General features: G+C 45.1%; 1 protein-coding gene and 1 non-coding gene across 2 annotated transcripts in view; both read left to right on the top strand.

The window, feature by feature from the left end:
* INSC (INSC spindle orientation adaptor protein) overlaps positions 1-26,454 on the top strand; it is an 87,993-nt gene that overhangs the window by 9,357 nt on the left and 52,182 nt on the right. The window contains exons 2-4 of the mRNA XM_059388811.1: positions 13,144-13,489; positions 14,489-14,541; positions 15,674-15,797. Of these exons, the coding sequence (XP_059244794.1) occupies positions 13,144-13,489; positions 14,489-14,541; positions 15,674-15,797 (523 nt within the window). The remainder of the gene's footprint in view (positions 1-13,143; positions 13,490-14,488; positions 14,542-15,673; positions 15,798-26,454) is intronic.
* On the top strand, positions 5,099-5,205 carry LOC132009239 (U6 spliceosomal RNA). Its single transcript, XR_009401834.1, has one exon. It is a non-coding gene; the product is annotated as a U6 spliceosomal RNA (small nuclear RNA).

Here is a 26,454-nt window from a genome sequence, read left to right as displayed (position 1 = left end):
CAAAATGAGAACTAGCTCTTCCCTGTGTGGGTTTTCTGTGTCACCCAGGCTAGACACCCAGGAGCCAGGCCTGTCCCTTTCCCTTCTTCACCCTCACATCCTCTCCTCTCCCTCCCAGACCAGTCACTTCCTCTCCCGTGTCACTCACTGCCAAGTTCAGGCTTCCATCCTCTCTCTGCTTTATGCCCACCAGCTCCTGGTAGGTCAGCCTCTTGTACTTAACCTTGCTTTGATCCAGTTTCTACTAACTCTCTGCACAATGATAGCATTGCTCTGCTCTACAGCGTTTTTGTGGCTCCAAATTATCTTTAAGATTAAACCCAAATTACTAATTAAGTCAGGGTCTTTGATCACCTGGCCTCTATCTCTCCCTTTAGGTCCTTCCTCAGCCACTCACGCAGAGCCCCCCAACCCCCATGCTGGAGTCCGGTGAGAATCCTTGGTGTATTTCTATTTTTAGGCCTCTTAGGCTTTTCCACATTTGTTCAGAGGTCTTTTTGCCCTTGTCATCCTGGCCAGCTCCTCTTCTCTAAGAACCGGGGCAAATGTCACTTCCTTTGTATACATATTCCCAGGCCAAGTCAGGCCCTCTGTCTCCTGTGGCCCTCAGCCATCCTGCTCACAGCTTCTTGATGGCTTCATGATAGCAGTCTGGTGTTTAGTTGACAGGAGCAGAGACTCAGACTGGGTCTGAGTAATGGCTCTACCACTTAACTCACCATGTGGCCTCTTCTGACAGAAGTCTCCTCATCTATAAATGGGGGCAATAATAGTTTTCTCTTTCAGATTGCAGGGGTGGGGAGAGGGTGGATTAAAAGAGATAATACATAGAGAGGGCTTACAACACTGCCGTGCTCATTGCATGTTAGCTGCTGTTGGAATTACCACTGGAGTGGATTCCTGGTACTTTCTTGCCTGTTTGGGGTCTTAGCTGAGCGCTGTGCTTTCTGGAATTTTCTTCTGGTTGGTTTTGTCCTCAGCTCCTAGCACAGGCTGATGAGCAGGTACACAGAAAGCTCTGGAACATCAGGGCCTCAGGCCTGGCCCCAGCACACACACTGGCTATGGGACCTGATGGGACAGTTAACTTCTGGCTGCTGCTCGTAGGGGCTCTTTTGGAGGGCAGCATCGCATGTGGAGCCCCAAGGTGAAGGATCTTTCATCCTCGGAGTCTGCCCACAACTGAGGGATAGAGAATCTTGACCAGAGCCTGAGGCTTGGGTGTGGTAGAGGAAAGGGTTCCTAGGGGTTGGGGATGGGAGGCTTTTACCTCTATGGAGTCTTGGCCACAGTGTATACCAGGTCTTGAGAACCCACTAGTGGTGATTTATCTACTGACAACTGCATTTTCCAGAACTATCCAGAGATACCAGGATGACAACAGACACATTCAGTATGTGAATTCTCCTAAATGTTCCACTTCGGCAAATGAAAAGACTCTCCTTAAAGGAAGGAGAACAGAATGGGAAAGACAAAGCCTTTTTAGTCTATCCATCAGGCCCTGTGGGAGCACCCTGAAGGTGGAGGGCAGCCTGATGCTGACCCTGTGTGTGTGAGAAGGCATTTGTACTTTTTACCTGACAGTGCTAAACGTGCCATTTGGACAGGGCAGGGCCGGAAGCAGCACTTAAGCATGTGGGGTCTGGAGTGTGATGGGCTGAGTTCAGAGTCAGACTCTGCCCCTTACGAGCTGGGGGATGTCAGATAGTTCACTTTCCCTCTCCAAGCTTCAGTTTCTTTAACTGTAAGCTCGAGGCAGTGGGATGGCCCTCCTTGTAGGGTCATTCTGAGACACAGATAAGGTAATATCCATGAGCCATCTGTGTGAGGGCTGGCATGAAGCCCAGCCTCTCTGAAAGTCAGCAGTGATGCTTTGGGGTTTCATCTTGCCCCTCACCCTTAGCCACCGAGGCTGCGTCACGGTGCTGGTTAATATTATTCCCATTTGATTCCTAGCTCAGCCCCCTAGACACCGAGCCTCCTCAGCACACCAGGACCAGGGCTGGGTGCCATGTTGGGAGCTCGTGACAGACGTGAGCCCTGCCCTTGGGTCCGGTGGACGAAGCAGATGTCAATCCAGTAGTGAAACAGTCAAGGCTGGTGTCCCGGGTGGGGGAAAGACGGGGTGTTACAGACACATGGGACACCTGGGACATAAGCTCCCCTCGGAGTTGGAGCACCCTATTTCAGCAGAGATGTTCAGACAAGATTTCAGGGGTGTATGGGCCTCGGCAGGGTGGAGAGGAGATGGGAGAGGGGAGCCAGCCTGTGCAAAGGCTAGAAGGGCCGGAAGTGACGGCCGAGGGGCTGAAAGAGCTCCACGTGGCTGGGACAGAAGTTGGGAGTGAGGGGGAAGGCAGGTCAGGGATGTGACTCTGGGGAGGCGAGAGTCGTGCGCACGAGCCTGCAGCTATGGAGAGGCAGAGGCGGGAAGGGGCCCCGGGGGATGGTGTGTCATCAGGTGTTTTTGCTGTTATTACCGTCATCCCTCCCGGCTCTCCTACGTAGGCTGCTAGTGCCGAGAGACACGCATGGAGCCTTTTAAGAGGTTAAGAATGAGTCATTCCTTAGTTAATGAAAGGCCAGGGAATGTTAATCAGCATCCCCCTCTCCCCGGGGCACATCTAAAATGCCCGAGTTTGACAGAGCTAACAAGATGGGCTCTGAGTCATCCGAGAGTGGGCAGCTGTCAAATGAACATATTGGTTTATTGGATTGGAAAAAGTTACCTGGAGCCAAACTCTTGTTCCTTGGCTTTCTGAAACAACAACACACTCCACTGGGGTCCTGGACAGACCGGGGGGTGGTGAGGATGTGGGCTTTGGAGTTAGCAGAACTGGAGGGATGCCTAGGTTCTGTCATTGACCTCTCTGAGCCTCGGTTTCCCCTCCTCTGTAAAATGGGGATACTAGATAGCATTTCTGTGAATCCAAACGGGGATCGTATGTGCAAGCACTTGATATGTGCTTGGCTTATGCAAGGTACTCAACGTTTTCTTTATAGCATGCTTGGAACGAAGCTAGGTTCTTTTAAATTGATTTTTTAGAGTGGTCCGGCATAGGACTAACTCTCTCCCACCACGTTATACTGGACATTTTAATGAACAGAGAATGCTATATATCCAAGTGGGTAGGGTAAATTATGAAAGTGGGGGTTTCTGGAAAACAACCTGAAAACTCTTTCCAGTGCAACAGCATGGAGCAAAGGTTGTGCCCCAGAGATGGCAGAGGACATAGAGATCACACAGGGAAAGAGACCAACCCCAGCATAATAGGTGGGTGCAAGAGCCATTTTGCACAGTCTGCTATAGGAGAGAAAACCTCCTTCCTGGTTCTGGGATTGCCCACATGGGTCAGTTACAAGTTAGCAACAGAACTTCTGTGAGCTGCCCAACACCACGTGTCATGAAGGCTCAACACTGGCCATGTGAATTTGGAGCAGTCCAGGCTGGAGTGTTGCAAAGTCCCAGGGCACGGAAAGGCCAGGGCCAGTGCAGCTCATCATGGGCTTCTGGGTGGATCAGAAGCAGGGTGATGTAAACACGGGAAGATTCAAACAAGATCAGAGAAGCAACATTTCCTCTAGCCCCAAGTGGCTGAGGCCTCACCAGGGCCTTAGTGAGGAGGGGTTAGAAGTTAATATCGTAACCACACTGTAAATTATTTATAGCTTGTTGCATAAATAATTGTACTTAAATTAACTGTTTAGTAAACAGTTTACAATTCACTGCATAGCGAGGTTAAGTCACTGTGTATGAATCTGTGTGTTGTTTTTACAAAGCCCTTAGTGAGAGAGAGCCTTCCAGGTTGGGCCATAGAGAGGTACAGGGGCTAGGCAGATCCAGCTGACATCTGGTGACAAGATTCCTTCCATGCTTCTCTTTACGCAGTGGCTCCCAAGGCCCTGCATGATCTAGCCCAGAGCTGAGCTCTTGTCCTACTCAATTCCCTTGTTCCAGCCACGCTGATCTCCTACCCTTTCTCACACAAATCAGGCATACTCCCAAGGTGGGCCTTTGCACGCTCGGGTCCCTCTGCCTGCATGGCTCTGTACCCATATGCCAACATGGTTGACTCCCCCCCCCCCCCCCCCCCCCCCCCCCCCCCAAGCTTCTGTCGAGGCCTTACTTCTTCCGAGAGCCGACCATTCATTCATTTTCAAATGGCAGTTCCCTCCCTGCCTCCCGCAGGAGCAATCTCATCCATACTTATTCTAACTCAGAGAGAAATGATCCGCTTTTAACATATTCTATCCTTTTTCATTCATGGTATTTTCCCATATATTATTCCTATATTCCTATATTGTTAACAATATGAATATTCCTATATTCCTATATTGTTAACAATATGAATATGTAACACTATGAAACAATATATTTTTTTTCCCAAGAACATTTTCCCATATATTATTCCTATATTTATTGCCCCCTGCTCTGGGAGAGAGGCAGAGATATGTTTGTTTTGCTCACCAGTGTGTCCCAAGCAGCTAGACCCATTCCCGCACATAGGGGGCACCCGGGAAATGTGCACTGAGCGTTCAGGGTGGAATTTGTGGGAGTGTGTGGGCCGCACACCCCACATGGATGCTAAGAGCCCTGGGTGGTTCTGAAATTAGGTGCTACGTGAGCACAGTCCAGAGAGAGGGACTGGACCCCAAGGAAGAAATGGGCCCACTGCGCTCAACATGCCTCAGACTAAGCCGTCTTCTGAGCAGGTTTCTCCCGTTGGTCTTGTGCTCAAGTGAAAAATCGGGGGTTCTCTTTGTCCCTTTTATTCATCATCTGTGTGCATCAGCGTCCAGGATCCAAGATCAAGGACCATCTCCAACGACTGTCCTCCAACACCGCGGCGCTGGTGTCGCTTCCTTCTTACCTCACACTCAAAAGACATTTTGGCTGAATATAAGGTTTTTGGCTCACATTTTATTTCTTGAATATATTAAATAGGTTATTCTACTTTTTTTCTAGTATGAAATGTTGCTATCACAAAACAAACTGATCATGGTATCATTTTTTTTTTTATCCCTTGCAAGTAACATGCACTTATTTCTAAATGCACAAAGGATTTCCTTTCTTTCTTTTTAAAAATCTAATAATCTTGTGCTCGCTTTGGCAGCACATATACTAAAATTGGAATGATACAGAGAAGATTAGCATGGCCCCTGCACAAGGATGACATGCAAATTTGCGAAGCCTTCCATATTTAAAAAAATAAAGAAATAGAAGTCTAGTAATCTTACTAGAATATGTCTTGTACGTTTGTTTTCATGTACAGAGTATGCCTTTTCGATATGTAACAATATGAATATGTAACACTATGAAACAATATATTTTTTTTCCCAAGAACATTTTCGCAGCTCATAGCTTTTCATATGCATTTTGTCGTGTGTTTTGGGTTCTTCCCTAGGGAACTCTCTTTCTCCTTTTTTTTCAAGTAGGCTCCACACCCAGCATGGAGCCCAAGGCAGGGCTTGAACTCATGACCCTGAGATCAAGACCTGAGCTGAAATCAGGAGTTGGATGCCCACCCGACTGAGCCGCCCAGGCACCTCTCTTGGGAACTCTTACTGTATGTATGTTCGATCTTTTTTGCCCATCCTCAAACTTCATCACTTTCTTGCAAACCTGTTTTTATCTTTCTTCATTTTTTAAAAAATTTAAAACCGTTTTATTTTTGCATTTGATTTTCTTAAGGCATTATCCCACACTTTTCTTCTTGTTTAATCTGTTTCAAAGATGACATTTCCTGTTTATGTCTAATTCTTTTCCTAAGATATCTCTTTTCTGAGGTTTTGTGCTTCTCTTTCACAACTTACATCATTTTTAAAAATTTTAAGTTCATTTTGAACTAGTATATTACATTCCCTTCTGTTTTGTGAGACCATTTTCCTGGTATTTTCTCATTGTAGGGATACTATTTTGTTATTTATTCTCTTTTTTAAGTGATTATGCGTGGAATGAGACTTCAGTATTTTTGTGTTGCTTATTTTTACGTGAAATTCGTTTTCATGAACGTTTAGAGGGAGGCAGGGATCAGGAAGGTGGTTCTAAATTCATACAGCTCCTTCCTCGTTTTTGTGTAAGGGTCAACATCAGGTGATCTGCTTTCTGAGAGTTCCAGCTCTGCTTCCACCCCTCCCATGGACCTCTCACCTTTGTCTCTGAGGTCCCAGTCCTGCTCAATTCTGATTGTGCTTCCAGAAGTTTCTTCTCCATGTGGCAGTTTGTTAGAGAAGGGACTCCTGCTGGGTTAGTTTTTAGAACTCTTGGTAGGTGCCTTGCATGCACCTGATAATGGAGAGGCATGTTCCCTCCTAGTTTCAGCAACAATTGAATGGTCATACTGTGATTTCCAATAAATACCAGTGGCTATGGGGCTGGGGGTGCTCCTCCCTCGTATTCCTCAGACACCACCCTATTGCTTTGTCCTTCTTCCTCTTGGACAGATGATGTCCAGCAGGTCTTGTAGCTTTAAGTGGTCAATCCCATCTGCTTGTATTTTGAGTTTTGTGGGGATATTTTATCATCTAGTTTTGTTGTAAATTTTATCCATAAGGTTTCAGTTTTGTTATCTTTGTTGTTCTGCCGGTTTTTCACCTGGGAATTTAAAGCAATTTAAAAACTGCTGTCACGGAGGCCGTCTTCCCAGAGTTTTCCTTATTTCTCTCCTTCGAAGTAATTAAATTTCTTCTGATACAGCTGATTTAGTTGAAACCTCTCTAATAACAACTGACATGTATAATACTTCCTGTCAGGCATTATTCTAAGCAAGTAGATATACATATTTGCATAGATGCATATGTATGTATGTGTATATACTCTCTTCACTTAATCATCTCAAAAAACCTGGGGGCTGGGTAGTATTTTCATTTCTTTTCTACCAACGAGGAAATTGAAGCACAGAGAGATTCAATAACTTGCCCACAGTTATGCAGGTGGCAAGTGGCAGATGTGGGATTTAATCCAGACAATCCAGCTCCCGAGTTCACGCTCTGATGGGAACAGTGATACCCCACAAAAGCCACATGATGCCTAGGAGACCCAGTGGTGTGCCTGGCTCTGATGGTGGCACCATGGTGCCTAGAAGACACAGCAGCAAGAGAAGTGGTGACTGTGATCAGCGTGAGATATTTAGTGGAGGTGGACAGCAGGAGAGCCCCCAGAAGGAAGGGTCGGCGTGCCAGGGGGCCTGGCAGGACCTGACAGTCAGGGTAATCCCAGTGTAAGGGTGCTCTAGGGATTAAAGGTGACAGATTTGGGGGAGGATCTACACTTGACCTTTGAACGACGCAGGGGTTAGGGGCACCCACCCCCCAACACAGTGGAAAATCCACATGTCGCCCTTGACTCCAAAACTTAACTACAAATAGCTTACAACTGATTGGAAGCCTGACTGATACCATAAAGTCAACTAACACATCATTTCTGTGTTACGTATGTCCTATACTGTATTCTTACCAAGTAAACTGGAGAAAAGAAAATGTTACTGAGAAAATCATAAAGAAGAGAAAATGTGTCTACAGTACTGCACTATCCACCTCTAAGTGGACCTGTGCAGTCCAAGCCTGCATTGTTCAAGGGTCAGCTGTATATGAGATGAACTCTGGGGACTCCTGGAAATGCTTGAGGTGTATGGCGCATGGTGTTGGGTTACATTTACTTATGTCTGTCTCTCCCCTAAATGGGGTGAGTGTCCTGAGGGTAGGGACCAGCACAGAGTGTGTGTGCTCAACATCGATAGTGCGTCAGTGAATCAGGTCAAGTAGGGGTTGTCTGACAGGAATGGCTTCAAATTTTAAGCCTTATTGAACTGAGTGAAGATATTTTGTGTTTGTTACAGGTGTCCTTTGGGGACAGCACTTCCCATAGGAGCTAAGATCTCCCTTTAGCCACTTCCTATCCACCCCCCCCCACCCAACCCCAGGCTTGAGTATCCATATCCATACTTTACCATTTGCTTGGAAATTCTGAGAATTGGGACAGTGGTTGCGAAGGGCCCAAGCTTTATGGCTTAGTGGAATCGAGGAATGTTTGTGACTTGTACAAAAGGTTTCTCTGATTCTACTGACCCCTGGTCACGTGTTTCTATTTAACACAGAAGTTTTTATTATGATGTCTTTTGTGGAATGGAGTTACTTACCCAGCTCTTAAACTTGAACCACGTTGCAGGGAACTCACCTAGACTTTGTCTGACACGCCAGCCAGAGATCGAAACCACATTTCCTGAAATGTAATTCAGAACAGAGGATTGCGTGAGTTCAAGGGTTTCCCATGTGTCAGGCCGGAGCACTCATGCTTATCTTGTAACACCCCTACAAGTCCAGAAAATATTTCTAGCTGGCGTGGCAGGGCTTACAATTCATGCTTCCCAGGCAATTTCTGATTTACTTGATCGCTTAAATATTTACTGATCCTGACCATGTGTCAGGCCTTGTGCTGAGTGCTGGAGATGCTGAGGGAGGTCAATGCCTGCCTTTGAGGATATCTTGAAGTTGGTAGGAGAGAGAGACAGGTGGAGAAACTGTAGAGTATGGTCAGTAGGTAAACAGTCTTTGGAATTGGGTTGCCTGCAGGGAGTCTTGGCTCTCTTAAGTCATATAAGTCTTCCATACCTGTGTATTTTCATCTGTGAAATGGAGACTCGGAAAGTGTGTACTTAATCAGGATATTCCGAGAATAAAATGATGTGTGATAATTATACAATCCTTGGGGTACTATAAGGGTCCAATATATATTAATTATTATCCCTGATAAGTTTTGTCTATTTTCCCTTTTCCTCTGCTTTCAGAACTGCTTTTCACCCAATTCGCTATTTTTTTTTTTTTTTTAATGCCAAACACAGTGCTTGCTTCAGTAGCACGTATACTAAATGCCAAACACAATTATATTGTAATCTCAATGGTTTCGTTGTAATTTGGGCAGCATGGATGCAGAGCATCCTGGGTAAAATCAGGCTGAGTGGGAGATAGATACATGCCTTGAGCAGCCGACTCATTTTCCCCCTCCAGCCTCAATAGGTCAGAACCTCTTGAAGTCCTCCCAGCCCTCCTGGAGTTGGCCCTGGACCTAAGGAGACTGTGCCTACTTGATGGGGCCTGAGGCCTAGTCACTGAGCGAGGTTAAGAGGAGGTGGGGGTCTCTGTGCTTCCTAACCTACCCAGTTTATTCTTCTCCGTATGCTTGTTTGCTCCTTAGTGGGGAAAGAGGAGGTCTCTCTTCAAACAATCTCTAGAAATGGAAGTTATTTTAAGCTCATTCTTAAAGAAAACCAGATTCTGCTTTCCCGAAGGCGCCTCTGTCTGTCCTTGCCTCAGCGGCTGTCACCCTGGCAGGCACTCCGGCGGTTGGACAGCCGGGAGTGGGTTTGGCCTGGAAGCAGCAGCTGCATCTCTGGAGCTGGGTTCCCAGTCCGCCCTGTACCCCAGAGCTTTAGGCAGAGCCAGGGGCTCCCAGCTTCCCTTCTTCGTCCTGTTGCTTATAAGCAGCCCCAGAACTCTTTGCTTGGGAAAATTGTCCTTCCTGTCTCCCTGTGTCAGGCTGTCTTATCTTGCTCTCTGCTCCTTGATGGGGTTTTTTTTTTTTTCTTTTTTTTAAGGTTGTTAGAGTGGGAAGCAGTAAAGCAAAGAGGTTAAGGGTTAAGAGTGAAAGAGACCGGGCGCCTGGGTGGCTCAGTGGGTTGAGCCGCTGCCTTCGGCTCGGGTCATGATCTCAGGGTCCTGGGATCGAGTCCCGCATTGGGCTCTCTGCTCAGCGGGGAGCCTGCTTCCTCCTCTCTCTCTGCCTGCCTCTCTGCCTACTTGTGATCTCTCTCTGTCAAATAAATGAATAAAATCTTTAAAAAAAAAAAAAAAAAGAGTGAAAGAGACCAAAGTCTTAATGTCAATGCTACTACCTTCTACCTGGGGGATTTACCTCTCTCATCCTGGCTTCCTCATCTGTAAAATGGGGATAATAATACTACTAAGGCAGACACTTGTCTTGAGGGGTAAATTAAATGATTCGTGTAAAGCACTTAGCACAGGGCTCAACATGTGGCATGTGCTCAGAAACTTCTAGCCATTGTGATGGTAATTATTGTAGGTGCTGAAGCATTCCATGGGGGACACACAGCAAAGAGAACTAACATTTTTGAGCATTTCTTTAGACTATGCAATGTCCTAAGTCCTTCTTGTTCACTGTTTAATGTAATTCTTCCATCTCTCTGAAATTACTACCTTTATTTTCAGATAAAGAAATTGAGGCTCAGAGAGGTTAAGAAACTTACTACAGAGACTAATGTATGTTGTTAAAAAGTCAGGATACTGGATATCCTCGTCGGGGAGTGACCAAAAGGGGGCGCCAGGGAGACCACCGGGATGCAGGCAATGTTTCAAAACTGGTTCCTGGATACATGAGCATGTCGACCTTATGAAAATTCATCAGACTGCAGCTTGATATTATAATTTGTTCACATTCATGTACATATGTTATTTCAATACAAATTTCAGAAAAGGGGGAAAAAAGCAACAATAGCTTTCCTTCAGCCACACAGATTGTAAGTAGCAGAGCCAACCCTTCACGCCCCCGCATGCTAAGGTACAAGCCTTCTTGGCCTGGGCCTGTAGTAGCTTTTCATAAGCTCAAGGACCTTCCTTACAGTAGCCTTCCTTACACAGTAGGCTGTTTCATCCCCGGGAAGCTTGGGTTCAAAGCCTGTTCAGGCAACTAAGGAGGGAGCAGGATCATCAGAGAGGTGTCTGAGGGCCTGACTCTGCCCGAGGGGGCCTCCCTGGGCAGGTCCAGGAGGCCTGCCTGGAATCAGCCATTGGTGGGCTCCAGGGCAGATCATAGGACCAACTGGAAGATGAAGCCAACTAGGCTTGCCACATTCCTTTCCTCTGAGAGAACAACTTTCGTCCTCTGGTCCAACCAGGTATACCCTCTTTCCTTCCACTTCCAGGTTCTTTGAGGAAGCTTCCACTCCTGGCTCCTTAGCTAGGTTCCTCCTACCTGTCCGCTGGGGTTTGGATTGCTCCAGTGGAGGATGATACATTCTCTAGGTTTTCCTCCCTTGAGGCTCATGACACAAGGCCGGACAGACAGTCAGTTCCAGCCTGGGCTTCTATTTGGGGAAGAGGCAATGGAAATGCAATTCTTCCTGTGGATAATGGAGTAAGGAACCCTCAGCTCTGTCAGCTGGATTCTACCTCTCTCCCCGGAACCCCATTTCTTTAAAGAAACATTCAAACTTTAAAATAGTTTTAGATTTACAGAAAGTTGCAAAGATAGTACAGACGGCCCCTGTACGCTAACCACATACCTAATTACCTTGATCGTTAGCATCCCCTGAGAGCATGGTGCATTTGTTACAACCGAGGAACCATCATTAGTCTGTTGTATTAACTAAACTCCAGACTTTATTTGGCTTTTACTAGTTTTCCATGAGGGTTCTTTTCTGTTTCAGGATTCCATCCAGGAGATCCTGCTGTAGTCAGTCATCATGTCTCCCTTGTCTCCCTTGGCCTCTGACAGTTTCTCAGCGTGACCTTGTTGGTGAGGACACTGGCACTTGTGAGGAGTATTGATTAGGTATTCTGTAGAATGTCCCTTAGCCGATCCCTGGGGCCTTTCGTTTGATTAGACTAAAGTTTGGTGTTTGGGAGAAGAAAGTCCTGCTCATCATGTCCCATCCAAAGCCCACGCTGTCAACAGAGGCTGATGAGCAATGAGGTTCCTTTGGATCACTTGAGTAGGATGGGGTTATGTCAGGTTTCTCCACTGCAAAGTTACTTGTTCTCCGTCCCCTTTCTGTACTCTTTACTTTGGGACTGAGTCATTTAATGCAGCCCACGCTCACGGCCCACCCCAGCTGTTCTTAGTCATCGAGTTTATCTGATGCAAGGCTTGTAAGCACCCGCAATCATCGGATGATTCGTGCAGGTAGAGACACAGCAGCTCCGAGCCAGACATCCCAGACACGAGCACACAGATAATATAGACAGACACCTAAATGAGTTCATATCCACAAACACAGACTCTCACAGGCCCCAATAACGCAGATACTCGAGAAATCAATAGCTTTGTCATTCCATGTCTCTTACCCGCCAAGTGATAAATCAACTAGGATTTTAATTAACACAGCTTCTGAAATCCCACTTTCTTTCTAGTTCTAAAAGATTTTAAAGGACAAGAATGGAGTATGGCTCGGTGCGAATGGGGGCTAGTGGGGGTGACAGAATGGTGAGTCTGGGCCTCCCGGGAAGGGCCCAGGACAGGGGCAGTTTGGTGGCACTGATTCCCTTTTGCTCCCTTTGTGACTTTTCCATGGCCCTTTCCATTCCAGGCCTGAGGTAGGGGGTGGGAGTGGGTCCCGCTCAAGGGTCCAGAGCTCTTCCCTGCATAGTACAACAGGCTTCCTCTGTGCCAAATGCTGGTTCCCAGGTACCATGATTTAGCTGCCTTGCAAGCCCTATGTTTGGAAGGAGGGAACAGCAGTAGCTCACGGCAAGAAGCCACACCAAGGGGCAACGGTATCACTTGCCTCTGCTATTGACAGAAGGAGGAGGAAGGATGCTAGAAGGACAAAATGACAGCTGTCCTCTGCAGTGTTCATGGAGTAAATGAGTCTGTGAGTGAGGGTCTAGTTCCTTTCCTCCCTCTTGGATGCTCTTAGATCAGTCTGCTTCAGCTCTCTATCTCTAGAACATGATGATCAGAGGCTCTTGTATTCTCTTTATCCCCTTTCTAACCATGTTAGTCTTGGGCCACTCTTTGTGAAAGCATGTTTAAAAATGCTTTCATTAATAAAATAAATTTTAAAAAGGTTCACACTCGGTAACCACACAGCCGACCGTAGCTCCTAATCACATAACCAGGATTCAATATTTAGGCGCCTTCTGTTTTCTTCTTCTTGTAAATACAGTCTGCTAATGTGCCTGACTTCATGGCCTGGTGCTTGTCTGGTCATCTGCTTCCAAAGCTTCTGTGCCTCCCTCTTATTATCTGTGAGTTGGAGATAACAGAAGAAAAGAGGGTTAACGTAAGCGAGTGCAAGAAACAGTGATGAGCCTAGAGCAGGTGCTTCATAAAAGTCAGATGGCCCAAATGGGAACCTCTGGAAGTTGCGGGGCGCTGACCATCACTGTGGTGCTGCTCCCCGGATGCAGGCTGCACCTGATGCAGGCGGACTCAGTCCAGCGCTGGATGGAGGACCTGAAGCTCATGACGGAGTGTGAGTGCATGTGCGTCCTGCAGGCAAAGCCCATCAGCCTGGAGGAAGATGCTCAGAGTGACCTCATCCTGGCTGGCGGCCCTGGCCCCGGAGACCCCCTGCAGCTGCTTCTCAAGAGGGGCTGGGTCATCAGCACCGAGCTGCGCAGGATCGGGCAGAAGCTGGCCCAGGACCGCTGGGCACGTGTGCACAGCATGAGTGTGCGTCTGGCCTGCCATGCCCGCTCCATGGTCAGCGAGTACAGCACTCTCAGCAGGAGCTCCTCCCAGGAGATGGGCCAGGTCAGCTGCCCCAGGGTGGGTGCGGGTGGGCATTTGCAAGGGGGATGCCTTCTAGAAGCATGGGTCTGAAGTGCTTGGAGGTTGAACTTTTCCTGCTCCAGCACTTCCCTTCTCTTCCAAAGAGCAGAGAAGATAATAAGGGCCTTTACTGAGTATGTACCATGTCCTGGGCATTGAGCTAGGTGTTTTCACTCACCCATCTCATTTAACCCGCACTAGATACAAAGCAGACAGAACCACTGTGAGAAGCTGTCCAGGGGAGCAGTGCACTCACTTTAATGCCAGACTGTCTGGGTTCAAAGATCAGCTCTACTTTGTGACGTTGGCAAGTTACTTACCTTTTCTGCACCCCAGTTCCATCCCATTAATGAAATGAGTAATAGTATTTTTTTCATGTTATTTACATGTTATTTACATGTAATGAAACATTAAAAATGGTTATTGAAAAAGTATTAGCTAGTGTGAAGTCCTCACTGTACTGATGAGGAAATAGAAACTCAGAGAGCCTAAGTAACTTGCCCAAAGTTATGCAGTGAATGGTATAAGCAGGATTCAGCTTAAGTTTTTCTGATTCTGAAGCCCATGATTTCCAATCTTCTTTTCCAAACCCATAGCGGAGCACTGAAAATCCCCTTCTCATTGTTTTTCTTTCTTCTGGCATTCACTTCCCAGCTTACAGCTTTACCATTTTCCTTGCTCCACTTCACAAACAGCAAACTTCTATTCATCCTCTGCAGCCCAGCCCAAATGCCCCTTCCTCTCAGAAGCTTCTCAGATCCTCCAGCACAACTAAGGGCTTGGTTTTCTTTTTGGAGCTCTCAAAGAAGCTGACGATGGTGTCTTGCCATCCATACAACACTGTGTTATAGTTGATGGGCCTGATTCCAAAATCAGATGATTTGATTCTTCATCTTTATACCCCAGAGAGCCCCACGCAGTAGTCGGTCCTCAACCAGTGCTTGTTGAATTGAATAAACTTTCTTCTGTTTTTTTCCACAGATTGAGAAACTGTTAATGGAGAAATGCTCAGAGCTCTCGGCAATCACAGAGAGGTAAACCTGGCTGCTGGATGAGACTGGACAGCCTGTCCTCAGTCAGGGGAAGGGGCTGGTATCTTCTTCCAGGGGGAAAGAGGGAGTGGGGTGGGAGACTGGTGGTAGTCTGGAGCTTCCTTTTGCTGACTTTCATCAGCATCCTTGGAAGACTCCTTTGGGCTTTTCTGCCCCATTTTCAGGTCCTAGAGAGAATGTAAAAGAGGAGAGGCCCATGCAGAGGAAAAAAGAGGATTATTGAGCGTTAGTAAAAAGGAAAAGGTTTCGTGCAGCTTTGGGAAACCCCCTAACCTGATCCCCAAAGTCAAGACAAAATGAAAGCAGACCCTCACAGCCTATTCTCACAGACGCATAGACAAGGATCTCACAGACACACTTGCCTGTACGTAGATATATAAACATACACTCATATATTCACAGAAATACATTCACACCCTCCTCTCTGTATCTCGCACACGTCAATATGTACATGTTCACACTCAGACACATACAGAGGCTCAGCCTCACATGTATACACACCCTCTGTCCTTACTCTTTCCAGCCCCCAGGCCCTGTAAGAGAAACACAAGACTTGGTTTCCCTTAGGACCCTGTGGCGTCTTTGGCCTTCTAGGAGAACATTCTCAGGCCCCTGGGGTATATTTTAAACCTGATCCACGCCCCTGTTCTTTCCACCTGGGGAGAAAATTTTCAAGGCTCCCTTCTGTAGACCACCACTGTAGATGGCCCTTTCCTCCAGGGTTGTGAGTATTACCGTGCACCGGCCGGCCTGGCAACAGCAGCAGCATCCCCTTGCAGCTCCCCACCCCACCCCAGACCCTGGTGCAGCGATGGCGGGTCCTCTCAGGGCGGAGCCCAGAGGAATGGGTCTGACCACTGGCTGCCGGCCTGTCTTCCTAGTGACGTGGACTGTTCGCTCCCATTTTGACCAGCCCTTCTCTGAACACTAGAAGGCCAGAGGATGAGCCGGTTGTGAAATATTCCATCTCTGACTCCCCTGGAGCTGATGACGTCCTCCTAGGCCCCTCGCGCCACCCACAAGCCTGCGGCAGGCCCAGATCTGGCCCCTGGAATGGCTCTGGGCTGAATACCTGCCCATCCCAGGGGCCCACACCATGATTTCTTTTCCCCAGGTGCCTCCAGGTTGAGAATGAGCATGTCCTGAAGTCGATGAAGGCCTGCGTGAGTGAGACCTTGAGCACGCTGGGCCAGCACTTCGGCCAGCTGCTGGAGCTGGCGCTGACCCGGGAGGTGCAGGTCGGTGCAGGCTGGGCTATGGACAGGGGCGCTTGCGTGGACTCCTGGGGTGGGAGTGGGGGTGGGACCGAGGCACTGGGCCAGGCTGGGGGAAGCTCTCACATGCTTTTCTTGGGGCACATCCTCAGGCTACCAAAATGAACCCCAACACTTAGCAAACAGGACTGTTAGAGCTCGATGCTTCCCAAGTTAGCCCAAATCTGCATTTTCTAGATGTGAGAACTGGAGCCTAAAGAGGAAAGAGACTTACCTAAGGTCACACGAGGCCATGGCAGAAGCATTTCCCAGCTGCTGTCTCAGTACTGTCCCTACTACCTTAAATCTCTGTTGCTATTGTCTACAGTACGCACAACAGATCTGTATTATCTGGAAAGACTTGAGGCATCTGTGGGGGAACAAGCCAAGTCCCCAAATCTGGCAATAGAAAAGAATCTAGAAAGGTCATATAGTCTAGCCCCTGCCTCTAAGCAGGCTCGTGTCTGATTCTAGAAAGAATGAGGGCTTTGGAACCAGATCTACTTTCAAACTATGGCTCACCGTGAGACCGAGATCAAGTTCCGTAACATCTCAAAGGCCTCATTTTCTTCACCTACAAAGTGAAAACCTTCCCCAGAAGAAAAAGTGAGAGGATTAAGCAAACAACACAGTGTGGGTTAAATATATGTGATTTCCCTCCGTTGCCTTTTCCTATTTTAAAAGCCTCCCAGAAAAGCAGATTCCATAAGGTTTTCATTATGAAAGGTATTTACGTGTTATTTATAGTTACAGAAATATTGTGTTACATATTTGCCATTCTTTTCCCACCACCAAATAAAAGCCTTCCACAAATAGCGAGTCTCTTCCCCTATCAGCTTCTCTCCAGACTCAGCCTTTCCATAGAGCCCGGAGCTTTCCTTTTTCTCCTTTTTATTTGTCCAGCTCATTTTCCACAGGGTACAGGGTCTTCTGGTCTGGTTCACCTGCTTCGTCAGCGTGTCTGGCCCCAGGCTTTCTCACCCTTCCCACCCCAGAGATCTGCAGAGGCCGCTCTGTCCCAGGAGCTTGGGAGGAAGGGAAGGAAGGGCCAAGGGCGGGGTGGGGGGTGCGGGTTGCTGCTGGGGCTGGCCTTGGAGTTGACACGCAAATGCTGAGCTGTGCATGTCTGGGCGAGTAATGGCTTAAGCTGGGGCCAGTGTCCCACACTGAGCTCTCAAGTCCCAGAGGGACCCTGTGGGACATGGAGCCGAAGTGGGTGAAAAAGCCAAGGGAGTGAAGAGTGAGAACATTGAAGGTCGCCGTGGGGACGAGGGGAGCCTGGAGGTATTTTGGAGAAGGACTGCTGGTGCAGACGATGCTTTTTATGTGAATTTTGTGCCCTCTCTCCTGGAACTATCAGGTTCAACAAAAGGGCTAACCTTGAAGAGTAATGTTGAATTATAAACAGAAGTCAGCTGGGTTTGGAAGTAGTCTACCAGGAGTCAAAGGGGTAGAGAGCATGGTCTAGGTCAGAATCCTGGGGAGAGCTCCCTGGGCTACAAAGGAGTCTGCCTGGACCTTGTGGGCTAGGTAGCTGTTTTCCTGGGGTTTCTGGGTCTATTCTGGTTTTTCCCTCATCCTGATCTTGTTTGCAGTAGAATTCCTGCTCTGGGTCCTTTTGCTTCCCCAGCTAAATCCTGCCCATCCCCAGGTCTGGCCACCTGGGTCACTGATGCTTGGCCTGGGAGCTGAGCTGGATCAGCGGCTCCTCTCTTGGAATTTGCACCCCCCACCCTCCACTAGCCTGAGTGGCTCAGTCAGTTAAGACTCTGCCTTCAGCTCAGGTCAGAATCTGGGGTCCTGGGATCAAGTCCCACATCGGGCTCCTTGTCCAGTGGGGAGCCTGCTTCTTCCTGTGCCTGCTGCTCTCCCTGCTTGTGCTCTTTCTCTCTGACAAATAAATACATAAAATCTTAAAAAAAAAAAAAAAAATTGGTGCACTGGCCTCCCTCCCCTTGTCTGCCCTGCATTCCTTAGCTTTCCAATAAGCCCCCCCTTTCCTCCCAGTGAGCACCGTGGTGTCTGCTACACCCTCCTATTGTTTGGGATCGCTGTGCTCTTAATACATTTTGGCTGATCTTTAGTTGTGTGTGTGTGTATGTTTCCATACAGATGGCAGTGACATGAGGAGATACATTGGCTGAAGGCAAGGTGATCTGTGTTCAGTGTTGTAAGCATGTGTTTCTTAAACTGGTGAACAGTACATTCCCTAGGATGTTAATAATTATATGAGGATCCTATATTTGAGGTCTCTTGACATACAGGGACTTAAGCCTGTGTCCTTGCATCGGTACTTCCCCTGTGATGTGTTCTTCTGCACTGAGAATCTTCTAAAAGATCTTCACACATTCGTAGTGTTTCTTGTCCAATCTGTAGCTCCCATAGACAAGGATTTGGGTTTGTTTTGTTTATGGGTATATATCTGGTGACCAGGGTAGTACCTCTGCTACAGTAGGCACTCAATAAAGACTGAATACTAAGCTGTATGTTCCAAAATTACATAGTCACAACAAATCTGTTTTCTTCTTAAAGCACCTGATCACTTATTCCGGGATGCTGGTGTTTCAAGAAATGCAATTTGGTCAAAACATTTTTTGTCCTTGGGAAGTTCTCAAGCAGAGCCTTGCCACCTCCCCTATCCCCACCTTGCACAAAAATAATCTATGGTAGAACAATGCTTATGATAGGGCAGCAGCAATCTAGCACTACTTTGCACTGGTTGGCTCCATCCTGGAATGTCATGTCCAGTTCCAGACCCCAGAAGCATCACTGGCAGTGGCAGTACTCTGAGGAGGCTCCTGAAAGGGTGGGAGAGAGGCTGAAGATCAAGGTCTGTGGGAGTGGGTAGAGGAGCAGAGAATGTTTTGTCCAGAGATGGACACTCTGTCATCTCCAGCGTTCTGTGTTTGGGGACCCCAAAGGAAAGAAGGTGCTCAGGTCAGCCATCAAACCTAGAGGATGTTCTGTGTAGAGAAGCGTTTGTGAAATGACAGGGCTGTCCTGCAGGGGACTGTGTTTTGAAGTCCCGTCCCTTAACAGGCCAAGCTAGGCTTGGAGGACACTGGCAGGGGATGAATGAGTTCCAAGGTCTCTTCTAATCTTGGTAGGATGGCATTCTGTGATATGGGGATGGTGAGGTAGGGGCCTGAGCATGGAGTCTGGAGGCATATCAGGGTTCACATCCCGCTAGTGCTGCTCACTGGATATGCAGACCTGGGTCAGTTACTTCCTGTCCTCACATCTGCAGTGGGTTGTCATTAGGATTAAATGAAATGACCCATGAGGAACCAGTGGCCTTTTCTGACTCAGTGAGCTGCTTTCTTCAATCAAGTCTTGCTCTACCTTAAGAGAAGCTCGCAGCACGCTTTGCTAAAAGAGCCCCCGGCCACCTAATGAATTGTTTTAAGATAATTTAACTATTTGGCGAGTATGGAAGAATTTCAAGTTAAAATGTCAGGAGCCACCGATAGGAAATTAAAGAACCTTGATGATTAATCTATTTGGGAATAAAGGATTAGCTGTGTGGGAGGTAAGAGAAGACTTAACTTGTAAAAATTGATTTACTCTAAAATAAAGGGGACTCTATTGAATAAGTTGACTCTTAGCTGGACCTTTGATTCCTTGACTCAGCTTCATGTGGGTAGATGTTATATTAATTTATCCTTCCATTCCCTCTATTACTTTTTATTTTAGTTTCAAATAACATCTTTATTCTAATAAAACTGATTAGGAATATATCTTTGGCTCTGTGGCTAAACGAACTAGTTCAAACTATCTCACAACTAAATTTCCCCTCCCTGTCTTAGGCAAAGCTGGTCAGCTTCAGGCCTCACCTGAGGGAAAAGCACCTAGCTTGTGACAGAACTCAGACCTGAGGGACACTTCCTAAGAGAGAGACAGGTGCCATGTCCTCAGTTCCTTCTTCCCAAACTCACAAACTCATCCCTACCTTCTCAGTAGGGTGACCTAAAAAGGTAGGGAGTGACGCTAGCAGGGGTGTGCTGCTGAAATCCCTACCTAGGGAACAGGAGTAGTGGGGACCAAGTACTGCCCCTTAGTAGTGATAGTTTCTGTCCTACTGTCTCAGTGGCCTTATCCATTGGGCTGTGGTCAGGCGGGAGTGCAGCTGAGCGCCTTGGGGGAGGAGGTCAGCTGCCAGTGGGAAAGATACTTCCCACCTTCATGAAGCCATTCTTCCAAATAACAACCCCTCTTTCTCTGTAGATCCTTCTGGAATCATAGTGGGAAATTTACATTCTGCTCCCAGAAGGCTTGAAAATGACTCATGATATTAGATCCATTAAGTTAGCTCTAGGAGGTTTTGTAACTAAAGCTCAAAATTTGCTTTCCTGTCCTATTTCCCACTGTCAGATTTTGCTCAGCTATGTTGTCCTCTATAGGTAATCAGAGGCTGCAATGCAACTAAATTGTAGCATAAAGATAATCTTTACTTGTCAGATGAGAAATATAAAGATGTCCAAAATTTAGAAATACTGTGTCTCATTATAAAGTTCCCAGAGAGAAAATAAAGTTAAAGAAAAAGGTTTAAAAAAAAACCAACCACCACCACCGCAACCAAAAACAGCATGAAAAACAAAAACAAAACATAACAAACAAACAAAAATCCCCGCATCCCTTTACCTGTGGGAATAATTCAAAGTCCCAAGTACTTAGGTTAATAAAATTCTCTCCCATTTACTTACTGTGCTCATCTTAGCCAGAAGGGTCTCATTCCAGTGTGTGTGTGGTCATGTTTTCTTGGGAAGCTACAGTCTGGGCTGTCTCTCCAGCAATGGGACGGGGTTCTTTCCAGGATTCTCAGTTTGTACTGGACTTTCCCAGTCATACTTGGAAGAGTTCATACCTTGGATAGGCAATAGAATAATAGCACTACCCCTGCACTCACAGAAAGTCAAAACAGACCAATCCTTGGTCCCTAAGGCAGGAATTCCATGCGACATTTCATGCTGGGACTCTGTCTTAGGGTTGCTGAAGGTCTTCACAGGTACTTACCTGCTGCTGAACAAAAGAGAGTTGGCAATGGGCAGCATCTTGATAGGGTCTGTGGTGGGACATCAATTTATCTCAGGTGTCCATCGTCCACAAGGTTTTGTGGAAATTCACTCACTGGGGGAAAGCATCCACCCTAGGTTAACTGTGGCATGATGTTTACTATATATAGGGAAAAATGTCTTCTTCTTTATAGAAGGACATTTGATATGTTTACTTCTTCCTGCAAAGTCAGGCACTTAGAATCTCTTCCCAGTAACTTGCCTGGTTTGCATACTTTCCCATCCAGCATTTTCAACATTTCTTAATTTCTAGCTCTCCTCTAAACACTGTCTTTCTGTCACCCCGGGCTGCATTGGTGTGGGCTGCTCGAAGTGACTTAGACTAGAAGTTTCCAAACCACTTCAAAGACATAGCATTCTCCAGGTTCTCAAAGATTTACCAGAAGAAATGCAAGCATATATACTTTTAAGGAAATCAATGCCCAGATCTTCAATTTTTGTTTCTTTCTCAAAACGATCCTCCCAATAATATGCAGTTTCTAACATCCCTTCTATTACTTTCCAAAAGAAGGACATATGCCCACCCATCCCAAATGTTATGGTACATTGCCCTGCTGTGTAAAACCTTGGAGTAGCAGTAAGACTGGGGAGATCAAAGAAGAAGCCTTCATTCCTGAACCATAAACCCATAGGCCTCCATGAATTATTTCTGTGCTTTTTCTTACATATTTCTGTTGAGAAAGGCATTAGAAATTACGTGTTTTGCCCAGTATGGAGATATATGGTAGAATGGTTGTGTGCGTGTGTGTGTGTGTTGGAGGAGTGGATTTGAAAGTTTTCAATTTATCATATCCCTTCTATCTGTATTTACTCCCAGATTGTGAATAGCTCTTAAGGGACATTCTCCTTAGACAACGCGAAGAGTGAGCTGGTCAGACACAGCAAGCACTCAAAATGGCTTTTGGGGGCACAAATTTAAATGCAAGCAATTCCTTTTAACTATATCTCATACTCAAACCTAGGATATGTCATTCACTGGAAAGAAAAACATCTTTGAAGAGCCAAAGATTCTAAAAGTTAATGATACTGATTCTTTTAAATGCTGGAATACTTTTGAGAATGACTAAATTTTTCAAGGTATATTGGATAAAATCCACAGATGCAAATTTTACATGATTTTTTTTTTTTTGGTCAGATTTGGTACACATTATTTAAGGAAGCAGTTAAAGCTTATTTTGTCAACATATTTTTGAGATATTTATACTAATTTCTGCTTCTTGTTAGCAAAAGATAAAATTAATTGCTAGCAGCTGGACTAATTAGATTTAAGCAGTAAATACCTTTTTCCTTTTTTAAATATGAGGGAAGTCTGATCATCAGAGTCCTAAAAATAATCAAATGATTTCTAATACATGTATATATATATATATATATATATATATTTATTTATTTATTTGTTTGTTTGTTTGAGAGAGAGCACACACACACAAGTAGGAAGAGGGTCAAAGGGAGAGGGAAAGAGAATCTTTCCATGTTCAGCATGGAACCTGACATGGCGCTCAGTCCCACGACCCTGAGATCATGATCTGAGCTGAAGTCAATAGTCAGACACCTAACCCACTGAGCCACGCAGGTACCCCGATTTCTAATATTTTTATTCTCAAATTTTAATTATTCCTTATACTGAACACCAGATTTCAATATATATACCCACCCACCTATTTGCTGAAAAAATATAGCTACATATTACCTTGCATTATTAAAAGTTTAGTAAATTGCTTTATCTTGGCTTTATAACATACACAAATAAAACCAAATTTTATTTTAGCTTTTAATATTTACAGTTTTTAGCATTTTCCCTTGGAGAATGATTTCTATAATTATTTGTCAGTGTTGTTTTAGTGTTTCTTGAAACATATCAAAACACTTTGCAATTAAAAACAAAGTCAGTTCTATATTGAGAAAAATTTGTCTTGGCTGATTGGCTTGGCTGAAAGAACAGTCTGCCGATTAGTTTATAGGGTGGGCGTTTTCCATAAATTAAGGAAGCAAAAGCTGTAGCTTCAAGGTTTTGATAAAACATATTTGAAACAAGCACAAATATTTTACTAAAAATTATATTGGCAATGAATGTAATAATATTTTGATTTTCCTAATCCTTTCTGAATAATTTGGATAACCCAAGGTACTCCAAGTGAAAGAGCAGTGGGTATAATTAAAAAGTATTTGATAAGTCTTGGTAAAGTACTTTTGGACTTCTTCCCAGAAACTGAGATAGTGAATGAACAACTTTAATGATTGGGTGACAAACGCTTTTACAAGTCAAGTGGTTTCCAATTCTTTGCTTTTACCAATTTAAAGGAGTTATCAACTGGCAGATCATTAAAAATGGTGTTTGATGATGGATCGCCATTGTGATTGCGTAACTCAGAATGTGCAGGATTGAGCAACTTGGCTATGTAAACTCTTTCTATTCCTCTCTATGGATTTATGGGAATGAGATTTTTCAGGGTTTACATCTAAAAATATAGCATTAGGTCAATATTCAATCATGTATAGATCAATTAATGAGAAACCCTGAAAAGGATACAGAGCCTCATTTATCTCATTAAGATGTATATTTATAATAACATTTTAATTTTTATAATTTATGGTTATTAAGCAGAATTTACAATTTACATTTGGACCAGTTGTACTGATAAAAATTATAACAATAACTCAACCAAGAAGAGAGTATTTTTTTGAGATTTTAATTATTTATTTGTTTATTTATTTATTTTGAGAGCAAGCAGTGGGAGGGCAGAAAGAGAGGGAGAGAGAGAATCTCAAGCAGACTCTGCTGTGAGTGCCTAGTCCATGTGGGGCTTGATGTGGTTCTCGATCTCATGACCCTGAGATCATGACCTGAGCTGAAACCAAGAGCTGGACTGAGCCAACCATATGCCCCAAGGAGAGAGTGTTTTTAAGCACTTAGAGCCTGATAGTCACAGGAAATAAAATGACATTTCAAATGTCAGTGATAAATATGACAAGGATGATCCCTAAAACACTTTGAAACTTAAATATATTACATTAAGATAAAATTCGCAGGAGGGATTAGATTGGGAACATAAAGGATGAAAAGAAAAGATGCAAAATGCTCACAATGTTAAAAAAAGAGATTATTCATACATTTTTAAGGGGATGATGAGGGCATCAAGTTGTTTTGGTATTTAAATTCCACTGAACACATCCAAAAGAGTGATGTAATGGTCTTATTTTATGTCGAAATCTACAACCTACTGGAAATTACATCCTTTCCAACTTTGTTCTTGAAACTTATGATGAAAAATTTTACTTTTCGAATGAAAAATGTGTAAGGGGTCATGTGTTTTTCAAAATTCATTTAGAGCTAAATAAGAAAATAAAAACTGCATTAGAACACACAGGTGTTCTAGTTCTATATCATGAAGGCTATCTTCCCTGCCTCTTCCTGGAGAATTGCTTCAGCCCTAAAATCCCTGTCTATAAGGAGGGTTTTCTGTGATGCTCCTGAAGTCTGGACTTTTATAGCCTTGTGAAGACCAGTCCGTCTGCCATGTGCTTCTCAGAACACAGTCTTTCCATATCTTTTTTTTTTTTTTAATATTTTATTTATTTATTTGAGAGAGACAGTGAGAGAGAGCATGAGCGAGGAGAAGGTCAGAGGGAGAAGCAGACTCCCCATGGAGCCGGGAGCCTGATGCGGGACTCGATCCCGAGACTCCGGGATCATGACCTGAGCTGAAGGCAGTCGTCCAACCAACTGAGCCACCCAGGCGTCCCTTTCCATATCTTTTGAGTATGTTAACTTTGAGTACCATTTCCTTCTGCTACATCTCCTTTTTTTTTTTTTTTTTGGCATTAATGAACTACGCTTCCAGGATTCTCTCTCCTTCTGTTAATCCTCACCTCCTTTCAGGGAGACTCTGCTGAATTTTTCTGAAGTTTACCCTGGGTCTCATGTTGGTCTCTTTCTTTATCTAACTCATAGAATGAGCACGAGTTGCTGGATTTGAGTAGCTTTACCACATTGACTTCTCTTTCCTTTCTGGAACATTCTTTTGTTTTGTTTTGTTTTGTTTTGTTTTCAAAACAAAACAAAACAAAACAAACAACTTCTAGATGTTGGAATTTGCCTTACTGAGAAAAATGAAATCAATTAAGGTCTGTGCTTGCCCCCAAACCTCCAATTCTAAGAGACCTTATCCCCATTTGCCTTCCTAAATTGGATATTCCAACCCAGGAGATATTTTCCCATCAGAACAATAACTAATCCAAGCCTGGATTCGGTTACCATCTCCTCTTTAGTATGTGCAGTCTTTCTGTGCCTTTCCTGTGACGCTTGATTCACGCATTTCTCCAATATATTCTCTGAGGACACCAACAATACTGTATGCTCCTTTTCAAAACCTTTCTCCTAGAAATTTATCTAGCAATCCTTTAGATATCTCATGCTGTTCACTGTAGTCTTCTGTTTTCCAGAGCTCTGTTGGAGCGTAACAACCATTTTTATTATATCTTATCCTCTGAAGGATCAAGAATGTGGGCAGAGCCTGGCTGAGTGATTCTTCTGTTCTGTGTGGCATCAACAGAGGTCACTTGGTGTTACTAAGTTAGCAGATGGTTCGGGAAGTCGTTAGAAAGCTTCTTCGTATGTGTAGTGCCTTGGAGGGGATTGGGGGAAAGCTGGTGTCTGCTGAGAGCACTGATACTCTCAGCAGACAGATCCTACATATGACAGCCTCAGAGTTCCCAAATGTCTTACATGGTAACTTGGGACACTGAAAAGAATGTTCCACGAAGCCTGGGGGCAGCTTCAAGGTGTCTGGTGAGCTAGCCTTGGAGGTTCTGGAACATTCCTTCTATCAACTGCTGGCTTTTATTGTTCGAGCAGGTCACTGAGGCCAGTCCAGATTTAAATAGTGGTGGTGGGGGTGGGTACCAGAGCCTATCTGTCTACGGGAGAAGTAGCAAAGAACGTGTGGCCATGTTTAATCTATCACACCTGTCACATCTGCCCACATTTATGTAATCTCTTGGCATGACTGGGCTGCCCTAAATGTGCCCAGCTATGGATTCTCTATCTGAATCTTTAGCTAGAGCATGGCTCCCTCTGAGGAACTCATTCCAGGCTGATGTATGAGACTTTACCTCTCCTGATCAGTTTCCCTGGGCTGCAACTGCTCTTTCTAATTGGGAGACAATTAAATTTTTTCTTTTTTTCCTTTTTGGATTCCTTATTTAGAGAGGCTAGGTGGTGTGCATCTCCCTAATTCTGTTTATCCCTTTCTCCTGGTCTTCAAGATTCTGTTTTGTTTTTTTTTTTTTTTTTTTTTTTTTTTTGTTTTTTTCTTTCTATTGTTTCCTCTCTGCCTACTCTGTCTTTAAAACAATATTTCTGTCACTCCGCTTCATCAATCTTTGTTCCTTTATTTTGTCTCTTTTCTACCACTTTTCTCACAATACAGGGTAAAGCATATTTTTGACACTTCTTCAGTTCCTTCTTGATTGCCTAACAAATCTTGATTTTAGAGACTGTGGTAGTTTGAAGCTGACACCAAGATAGGATGGGATAAATGCCTGTCTAGGATAAAGTGGGGGAGCTGCCT

Source organism: Mustela nigripes, chromosome 1, assembly GCF_022355385.1.
Source record: "Mustela nigripes isolate SB6536 chromosome 1, MUSNIG.SB6536, whole genome shotgun sequence".
Classification (NCBI taxonomy): Eukaryota; Metazoa; Chordata; class Mammalia; order Carnivora; family Mustelidae; genus Mustela; species Mustela nigripes.
This window is presented reverse-complemented; position numbering and strand designations above follow the sequence as displayed.